The sequence below is a fragment of the Penicillium solitum genome (assembly GCF_028829755.1).
Source record: "Penicillium solitum strain IBT 25940 chromosome Unknown utg000009l_segment0_segment0, whole genome shotgun sequence".
Lineage (NCBI taxonomy): Eukaryota > Fungi > Ascomycota > Eurotiomycetes > Eurotiales > Aspergillaceae > Penicillium > Penicillium solitum.
In genome coordinates this window covers 2,497,399-2,506,990 of record NW_027072128.1, presented here as the reverse complement: position 1 = coordinate 2,506,990, position 9,592 = coordinate 2,497,399, and the positions used below count along the sequence as shown (strand labels likewise).

General features: G+C 47.0%; 4 protein-coding genes across 4 annotated transcripts; 2 read left to right on the top strand and 2 right to left on the bottom strand.

Annotated features, from left to right (window-relative positions):
• Positions 1-229: 229 nt before the first annotated feature.
• N7455_012041 (uncharacterized protein) lies at positions 230-696 on the bottom strand (the record flags this gene model as incomplete). The annotated part of the gene is made up of 3 exons (XM_040960815.2): positions 230-258; positions 312-385; positions 440-696. The coding sequence occupies 3 exons, from the start codon at positions 694-696 to the stop codon at positions 230-232; spliced, it is 360 nt and encodes a 119-aa protein (XP_040808719.2).
• Positions 697-3,023: 2,327 nt separating this feature from the next.
• Positions 3,024-4,982, top strand: N7455_012040 (sugar porter family MFS transporter; the record flags this gene model as incomplete). Its single annotated transcript, XM_040953960.2, has 5 exons — positions 3,024-3,411; positions 3,465-3,624; positions 3,695-4,229; positions 4,291-4,689; positions 4,743-4,982. 5 exons carry the CDS (start codon positions 3,024-3,026, stop codon positions 4,980-4,982), a joined length of 1,722 nt encoding a protein of 573 aa, XP_040815588.2.
• A 425-nt stretch (positions 4,983-5,407) lies between these two features.
• Positions 5,408-6,966, bottom strand: N7455_012039 (uncharacterized protein; the record flags this gene model as incomplete). The annotated part of the gene is made up of 2 exons (XM_040953885.2): positions 5,408-6,688; positions 6,757-6,966. The coding sequence occupies 2 exons, from the start codon at positions 6,964-6,966 to the stop codon at positions 5,408-5,410; spliced, it is 1,491 nt and encodes a 496-aa protein (XP_040815602.2).
• Positions 6,967-8,342: 1,376 nt separating this feature from the next.
• N7455_012038 (NAD/NADP octopine/nopaline dehydrogenase family protein) lies at positions 8,343-9,569 on the top strand (the record flags this gene model as incomplete). The annotated part of the gene is made up of 1 exon (XM_040953852.2): positions 8,343-9,569. The coding sequence occupies one exon, from the start codon at positions 8,343-8,345 to the stop codon at positions 9,567-9,569; it is 1,227 nt and encodes a 408-aa protein (XP_040815803.2).
• Positions 9,570-9,592: the final 23 nt, after the last annotated feature.

Genomic DNA, 9,592 nt, shown 5'->3' with positions numbered 1-9,592 from the left:
TAAAAAAAGGAAACATATAATTATCACTTGGTTGAAACTTTTATACCCTGAGCAGATCAAGGATTTTTGTGATATTTTCTGGTTTTAACCATGAAGTCAACGAGTAAGCCAATTCCGAACATAATTAGCAGCTAGTACATGTTTTTCAGAACCGCGAGCAATGTTTTTTTAGCATTTTCATTTCAGGTTTTCCCCTCCATACAACACAAAGAAGCGAACTCGTATAATTTTACACGGGGCATGAGCTTGGGGCACCGGCTAGAAGATCGATTAGTCTAGTCATAAGCAAGCCAGGGAAAGGGGTTACTTACGGCATCTCCGAGGCTTATCTTCTTCTTTGACCCAGCCCCTTGGGGTGGTATACCAAACTCCAGAATCCTCGTTTCTATAATATTTCTTAGCAAGCTAGTTGAGGTTTGCTGTGGTTCGAAAGACTCACTGGTACCTGCAAAAAGAGGTAAAAGTGGCTCCTAGGAGTGACGTTCCGTTGGAAGGGCTTGAGTCGCAAGGGTACTTGTAATATGGATAGGTTTGCTTGACCTCGCAAGCGTTCTTGTCGTCGTATCCGTGGTCGCCGTGCTTGCCTCCACCCCGCTCCTCAAAGGTATCGGGATGCGGATCCGCAACCGGGGTTGCTACAGCGAGCTGGGTAGCAAGGGGAAGAAGCGCAACAAGTATATAAGATGACGACTTCATATTAGAGAAAAAGATGAAACGTGGAGGATTGAAAATAAAGAAACAAATATAAATGTGGCAAGATAACTGGTACTGTTGTTTGGGTTGTAGGAAAGAACAGTGGTGAAATGTTATTGTCTCTCACAGGAATTAAGTAAATCTTCACTCACTTTATACAAGATCCAGTGGCGAGTCTTGTGGCCTCACAAATACCTTAGTGATCATGAAGTAGGTATTAGTGAGTTTGAAGAAATACAAGAGCAAATGGCTCTGACTGCTTCTCTTTCCGGTGTCTAGACCGACTCAAGCCGTCATTCTATAACGCCAAGGATCTCCTGTAGGAATCTTCGAACCGGTGGAAGGGAGACATGTACGTCAGTAGTGCTCGCAAAACCTACAATTTTAGTACTAGGAGGCTAGTATCCAGAATCAGATCGCGTGGTTATACCACTCGTGATCAACAGAAAGTCGGTATCAAATTATGGCATTACCTAGTGGTGATGAATATCAACATTCCGATAGCGTTTTAGCAGATGTGGTTGAATACATCGGTTGGAAAGCCGATCCTCAATCTCTATTGGCTCGGTACAAGGGTGATCGATGGTTGGAAAGCTTATATTCATATGCGAAGGCTTCTTGCCAAGTGAAAATAGAATCATAACTAGTACTTGGACAACAGTTTGTTTTGGGGTCTAGTTTCACTTCTACTTTTCGCAAATCCTGATATCTAAGGTCAAAGCTTTTCTCATATTCGACAATCTTGATACTATAGGTAGTTACTGTCTCAACAGCTTACGGGTTAGTACGTCGGACAGCTGTAAATAGAAGCCGGGCATGGCTAGGAAGTACAATATAAGCACGAGTAGGTAGCACCATAGCAAGGGGATCTTACGAGCTAGTCAAAATCCCCCTTTGCATTGGTTGTGCTGTTTGCATAAAAGATTCTACGGTATTTAGCTGTTAACGGTGCTATCGATTACTGAGGTGTGGGCTACAATTAGATTGGTGTTTCTCGGCTTGGGACTTGAATTATGTGACAGAAATCGACGTGTATGACCATGTATTGTAAATTGAGATATATAAAATTCTCTAACTAACTAAATTGACAAAATCCGCTGCTTTAACAATCCGTGCGGACATCGCTGATTAAGCAATGTATATACTTTTGTATGGATCCCGTATCATGACGGTCCATCTATTTTCCGGTTTGTAAAGGCCTGGTAATTTCTACCATGTATGATATATAGTACTCGATATATCCCCTAGTTTTTGAAGCTTTTCCGACCTTTAAGAACTGCAACTCTCTAACTGCTTCACAACTGATTCCTTTACCAATCTCTCTTAATTCGACGATTACGGGCGCCCACGGTGTCTACGGGCTATGGGCCTATCGATAACTAGTTAGGGCCTATTTTCCGCTTACGTAAGGCCCATGGGCAATGCCAACCCGCCCGTCCATAGGCGATGTCGCAGTCTAGGTTTGGCTAAATACTATATGTTCGAAAGCTTTGTCAAACATTGCGAAGAGACATATATCTTTTCATCCGCATCAAATCCGCTCAACGCTAAACCCTAATTGATTTCGTGCATACGTCACTTCTTGCACACGCCAATTCTTGCATGCCAAGAATTCAGGACCCCCACGGAATCATCTAGGTGGCTAGGAAGCATACACTTCTATACCCAAGATTGCAAAATCTATTACCGTCGTACTCCGTTGTGATGCTAGCGTCATTAAGTAAAAGTCCATCTAACATTGACCAACCGTTTAGTTGGCTGCCTCGGGAATTTATCCGCTCAAATCCACGAACGGCTTCTGAGAGATGACGACTACAGAGTAAAATTTAGCAGGAGGTTATGGGATCTTTAAGATTTGAACGATACGTAAGGTTTAACTCAAACTTAAAACGTCTTTTTCACGACATAGCCGTTATTCGCAATTAGGATTCCAGGGAGGCGCGCTTCCTCCTGCTGCCAAGTTGAGCCATATTTAGACCGGATACCATAGCGGCAGATCGTATACCCATATTATGGACGAATACGGGGTATATGTCCGGGGGTAAAAAGTCTATTATTTCTCCCAAGTCTCGGATTTATATTCCCTACCTTGGCCAAAGCTGGGCAGCACATTCGGCATTTATGGCCGAACCTTGAAAGGAATCCCAGTCTCAGAGATCGACCCCTAGACTCCTAAACTGATATGGAGACTTATGGAGTCCCTTACATGTACCCCGCATGTAAACTAGTCAAGTTAAATAGAATCCCCGGATTCCCCAGGTTTCCACTAAATTTCCCCACGGGGTTTACTTAGCCTATAACATTACGCCTGTTTTCAACATTTGCACAATATGGAGAAGAAGAGCCTGTCTGATAATGACAATGACACTCCTACTCATGTGGAGACTGCGTCTTTGAACGATGCCCAAATAGGGGATATTCTCTCCCGAGGATCCACCGAGTCCGCCGATGAACACAATCGTGCTCCAGACGGGCAGTTACGTCGCAGCTACACCAAGAGCGGAATTCAGGGACTGTTCTCTTCCAAATATGTATTCTTGTGTGCACTCTTCGCTACCATGGGAGGTATCCTCTTCGGTTATGACCAGGGTGTGGTTTCGATTACGCTTGTGATGCCTCAGTTCCTTGAGCAGTTTCCCGATGTCTCCCCAACTGCCCCTGGAGCTGGATTCAAAAAGGGCCTTATGACTGCTATTCTTGAGTTGGGGGCTTTCATTGGTAACTACTGTGAAACAACTTATCACATTAAGGCCGGGACTAATAAGTCGCAGGTGCTCTGAACCAGGGTTGGATCGCTGACAAGATATCCCGCAAATGGAGCATATTTACTGCTGGCTGTATTTTTCTTATTGGTGCCGCCCTACAGACTGGAGCGGTCTCCTATGCTATGTTGACCGTGGCACGCTTTATAGGAGGCGTCGGCGTGGGAATGTAAGGCCGGAAACCAATTTCCGACGATCTTTGCCCGTCGATCTTTGCCCTCATTCTAATTTCTAAACAGGCTTGCTATGGTCGCCCCGCTTTACATCTCGGAAATTGCTCCTCCTGAGATTCGAGGCACTCTGCTGGTTCTGCAGGAACTGAGCATTGTCACTGGTATTGTCATCGCCTTCTACATTACCTATGGAACGCGCCATATTCCAGGACACTGGTCATGGCGTCTTCCATTCCTGATCCAGATGATCCCAGCTCTCTTCATGGTCGCCGGTGTTTTCATGTTGCCTTATTCTCCTAGGTGGCTGTGTCAGCGTGGTCGAGATGAAGAGGCTCTTCGGACACTTGCCAAGATTCGTGAACTACCCACCAGCGACGAGCGAGTTCTACAGGAATGGTGCGAAATTCGAGCTGAATGCACATATTGCAAGGAGGCATCCGAAAAGAAACACCCCAATCTAATTAACCCTGGATTGTGGAATACCATCAAGCTACAATTGGCATTGTATGTTGATTGTTGGAAAATGCCCATCTATAAACGCACCCAGGTAGCTGTGGGCCTGATGTTTTTCCAACAGTTTGTTGGTATTAACGCTCTCATTGTGAGTCTACACCCCATTGCGTGAAGTTACTGGAAACCTTTCTAACTATTGACGTGTCTAGTATTACTCGCCGACCCTATTCGAAACAATGGGCCTGGACTACGAGATGCAATTGACCATGTCAGGTGTGATGAACATTTGCCAAGTTGTCGCCTGTGTCTGGTCTCTCTGGGGCATGGACCGCTTCGGCCGTCGCAAGCTTCTTCTGGGTGGCGCGTTTTGCATGTTCCTCGCGCATTTCATCATTTCCATTCTGGTTGGAAAATACAATGGAAAATGGACTGATAACACTGCCCCTGGCTGGGCCAGCGTGGCTTTGATTCTTTTCTTTATGTTGTCGTTCGGAGCCACCTGGGGTCCTATCCCGTGGGCAATGCCTGCGGAGATCTTCCCATCTTCCCTTCGTGCCAAAGGATGTGCATTCGGTACCATGTCTAATTGGGGCAACAACTTCATAATTGTGAGTAGCCCCAGTATGCTGAAAGACTGAGCCAGTTGGTTAATTCATTTTAGGGGTTGATTACACCTCCAATGCTCCAGAACATTGGATTTGGTACTTATGTCTTCTTTTGCTGTTTCAGCGCTCTATCCGGGATATGGGTATATTTCCTTGTCCCTGAGACCGCCGGTCGTACTCTGGAACAGATGGACTCTGTGTTCAAAGATAAGTCCACTATTGAGGAAGCTGAACGCCGTGCCGCAATTCTTTCCGGACTCATGGAACGGTCTATGGAGCGACCTACTAGCTCATAGGTTAGTAAAGCAGCGAGAGCGAAGCTATTATATGAGAAGGCTTTCATGAAATACTTTGTAAATTTTCTACATCCCTTTACTGATGTAACAGTAAATAAAGAATTCGGATAGCTTGTAGGACTTTTAACCTAACCCCTGTTTTCGTTCCACATCTCCGCTTCTTGTCCCATTCCCTTCTCTTGCGTGGATAAAAGTCCGATGTGTATGTACGTAGCTTCTTGAACATCTCCCGACCTTAACTGAGGATATTTACGGTAGGACTTCTCACAAGGTGTCTTGGGCAACCTGGATATGCGTGTAAATTGTAGTAATTTAAGAATTGCTAAGCACCAATGAGGGTGATTGGTTTCAAATATTTCGAACAGTCGGTGACATCTCGTCTCCGAGGTATATTTAAATCCGTAATGCGCCAGCTTATGAACATTTCAATCCTCAGACCTCTCCGGTAATTCCTTCTTTTGGCGCCACATCCCACAGAGCAACAACAAGAATGGAATCGTTGCTAGCAAGATGAATGCCACCAGCGTAAATGTCCATCCCCGACCCATTGCTGTCAGCATAGGGTCGATGGCAGCTGAGGCCGCGGCCGAGAAGAAAGACCGCACCAAGTTGTTGGCAGCGGTAGCAGCAGCAGGGTTAGCCGTGTGCAGATCGACCAGCAGGGTAGAGGTGGAGATGAAACCGCCAGTCTGCCCTACACCAATGAAGAACAGAAGCACCTCTGGAGCCGCAAGAGGCGCGCCGTACTTTAAGACCCAGCCAAATGCCAGCACAGTGACACTGGCGAGGACAACGAGGGGAATAGTAACCATACTACGGGCCTTCTCAACGGAGATCGAATCCTCGGCTGTGTCTTGTTCGGAGGCAGTGGAATTGGCGGCTTTGTTGGCAGTCATGCGTCGGTAGTTCCAGTCCAGCAGACGCCCTGTCACAACTGAGGCCACGATAGACCCAGTGCCTAGCGAGATATAGCATAGACCAATCTCAAGCTCGTCTAGGCCGTACTGTGCTGTGTATATCTCCGTGATAGATGAGAGGACTGTCATGTTTCCACCCATAATAATTCCCGTTACCAAAAGAATGATGATGGAATTTGGATGGAACACAAGTATCAAAGGCTTCAAGGGGTTAGGGAACTGGAGCTTGTGCTCAATGGTTTTCTTCGGCGAGTCGCTGCTATCAGGTCGACCAAGACTATCCTTGTCGGAAGGATCCTGCTTGTCCCCATTATGGCAAGAGAAGAGATGAATCAAGGGCCGATTCCACGGCTGTGCAGGAGACGAGCCATCACCAACGACATTTCGGGCTGTTTCGGGGAGAAAGAGGAGGAGAGGCAATAAGAATACACCGGAGGCAATGGTTAGGAACCAGAAAATGGACCGCCAGCCTAGGTATTGGGCTAAAAGACCTCCGATAATCGGACCAATGGCGGGGCCCATAAAATTGCCAGCCATCACAAAACCCATCATCGATCCTCGCTCCTGTTTCGTGCTGATATCGGCAACAGTAGCCGCGGAGAGCGCCACACTGCTGCTGATCCCGGAACTCTGTACGCATCGCAATATAATCAGAGCAGCGTAGCTGTCTTGCAAAGCCAGTCCGATATTTGATGCGATGTAAATCACAAAACAAATTATGTAGGCTGGTCGACGGCCTGTTCTGTCTGCGAAGTCACCGATGAACATGGGCGCGATTCCTTGGAAGATCTGGTGAAGTTATCCACATCCGTTAATATATGGATCTGTATTATTTGTATCAAATGGGGCGTCCTTACCATGTAACTCGTCACCGTCAGGTTGATCATGGATGCTGATACATTGAGGTCACTAGCCAGCGTGTTCAGAGCTGGAAAATAGATCTGGGCCGACAAGGAGGAAAAGAGACCAGCTCCAGCAGCCGTAGCAACAATGTATCTTTTTTTGGCAGTACTGAAGGAGCTGTAGGGTGGAGGCACAGGCTCTGCCAGCGTGGTTTCCGAATTCATTATTGTCCGAATCGTTAGGACCTGTGCAAAATGTTGAGATAGATTGAATGAATTGGATTATTTGGCAATTATGAGGTTCTCCTCGTCCCCTTTTCCACTGATTAATCACAATGAACAACTCATCGTCGACCCAGCAGGCAACACCAAAAAGGCCACAGCATACGGTGACGTCAAATTAGGAGAAGGGTTCCACTGTGAAAGTCGAAAATATGTGGATGATGTGATTGAAAGTCTCGAACACAATGATCGACTACTCAAAAATTATCCGTCGAAGCGCCAAATAATTACCTAGCCGTATTATTTTCGGGGACACACGTAACTTTGCCAATACCGATGGGCGGTTGTCGCGGGAGCCAACGGAGCCCCTGGGAGTTACCTGGGTACTCCGTAGTGGATTAATATTCGGGAACCCCCTGGACCTGGAGATCTGCAGGGTCGTCATCATGGAACCTTTCGGACAAGCTCACATGGCTCCAATAAGCTCATTTGGTTGGTCGTAGGTTCTCCACTGATACACACTGATTCCCTTAAGACCCACATCCTCGGATGCTTGTTGCCCCGTTACAATGACTTATCAGATCGAGAATTTGCGTCGATTTGGATTGTTCTCATGCAAGGTGATCAGGGGACGATTCAATTGGCCTCCTTCATATGCATCATCATTAAACTCAATAGACAAATGTGCGGAGTATCAAACTAAAATAGATATGTTCGAGATCCTGCAGACGATGAAACCCGAAACGCGCATGGCTGATCTTCAATGGCGATATGCTTACTTAGACTCCTAGTCTCAATTATGTGGTGATCTCCAATTTCTGTTGTGTAATGAATTCACCTTTGTGTCCAATTAATCTCCTGAGCCGAAGGCTTGTGCCAACTCAAATTAGACAAGATGCTCGTGAAAATCCACACTTTTCTATTCTATCAAGTCATATTTTATATTTGCGGCAAGTGTAGCAGATCATAGGATCACATCATCGCATATCATTCTCTGTCCACTATCCACTGTCCACTGTACATTGTGCACATGGTCCTCATCAGAGCACAAACTATAGCATTAACATGACGCAAGCTGGGGAGAGTTCCCACGGATGATCACTTAGTGGGTGGCATACAATGCAGAGTGCAGATGCAATTACCTCCGGTACATGTAAATCATGCCTTCTCGGGAGAACGAGAACGTATAGTATAACGTATACTTTGTGCAGATCCATTGTTCACTTAAGCCAGCGATATTTAAATGGACAGGGTCCCTCGAATCAACCCAGCAATTCAATCAAACCAACCGAAACTCCCCGGTCACGCCATTCAAAAGCCTTTCTTTTCCCCAAGTCAGACACCAACAATACCCTGAACACAAAGTCCAGACCAACATCATGGCTACTGAAAACTTTGACTCCGTGCCAACGGTCACTATCATCGGCGCAGGGCCATGCGGCTGTGCCTTTGCAGCGGATTTAGCCAACCGCGGAAAGTCAGTCATGCTATACGCCCATCCCGATCATCGCGGGGGGACGGATATGATCGAAAAGAACAATGGCTGGTTGAACGCAGCTGGAGAGATCAGTGGAAAATTCCAGGTCAAAACCACCAGCGACCTCTATATTGCCATTCGACACTCCCCTTTTATCGTCACCACAGTCCCCTCATATGGACAAGACACCATCTTGACGTTGCTGAGTCAATTCGACCTGCGAAACCATACCCTCATCATCAACGTGGGCAATTTCTTCTACCTCTCCGCCCGCTCGAAGATCAATGCCCATGCCATCCTCGAGACTGACATATCCCCTTACGCCACTCGCATCCAGGGTGACACGGTATTCGTCAAGGGCTGCAAGAAGACTCTGTCAATCTGGGCCGAGCCACCGAACACCACACAGGTCGAGCGACTTGACCCCCAGGCGGAGCTCGGCCTCCGACACAAGGTCGAGATGATCTTTTCTCAGAAGCTAGTGTGGTGTCAGAATCTGCTCGAGGTTGGGTTGAACAATGTCAACCCAGTCGTGCATTGTCCTGCGGCACTCATGAATGCGGGCTGGATCGAGGCCACCAAGGGCGATTTCTACTTCTACGCTCAGGGAATGTCGCCCGCTGTCTCCCGCGTGACTGAAAAGGTGGACAAGGAGCGCCTGGCAATATCCCATGCCTATGGGCTGGAGATCACCCCCATCACGGCATACATGAACCAGAACTATAACAATGATCGGGAATACTCTGACTACCACGACTTTGCTTCAGGTTCTGTGGTACACAACAAGACTAAGAGCTCACCGTCCTCTCTTAATCATCGCTATTTATTGGAGGATGTTCTCTATGGCTTGGTCCCCTGGTATGAACTCGGCCTGAAGTGTGGTTTGGCTTCGCCAACTATCAGAGCACTTATCGAGATGGCTGCAGTTGTTAGTGGCTTTGACTACTTTGAGCACGGAAGGACCTTGAAATCCGCTGGACTTGGTGATGCGACTAAAGATCAAGTGCTTCATGCCTTGGGTGGACCGGTGGATAGTACTTCTAGTGTCCACGCACCCTTGTCAGACTCGCCTATTGGCAATAGGCTGGAGTTGCATGCTCCATTGCAGACGGCTCAAGTCGGGGCGTGATAGTCTTTTCAACATTGTTCGAA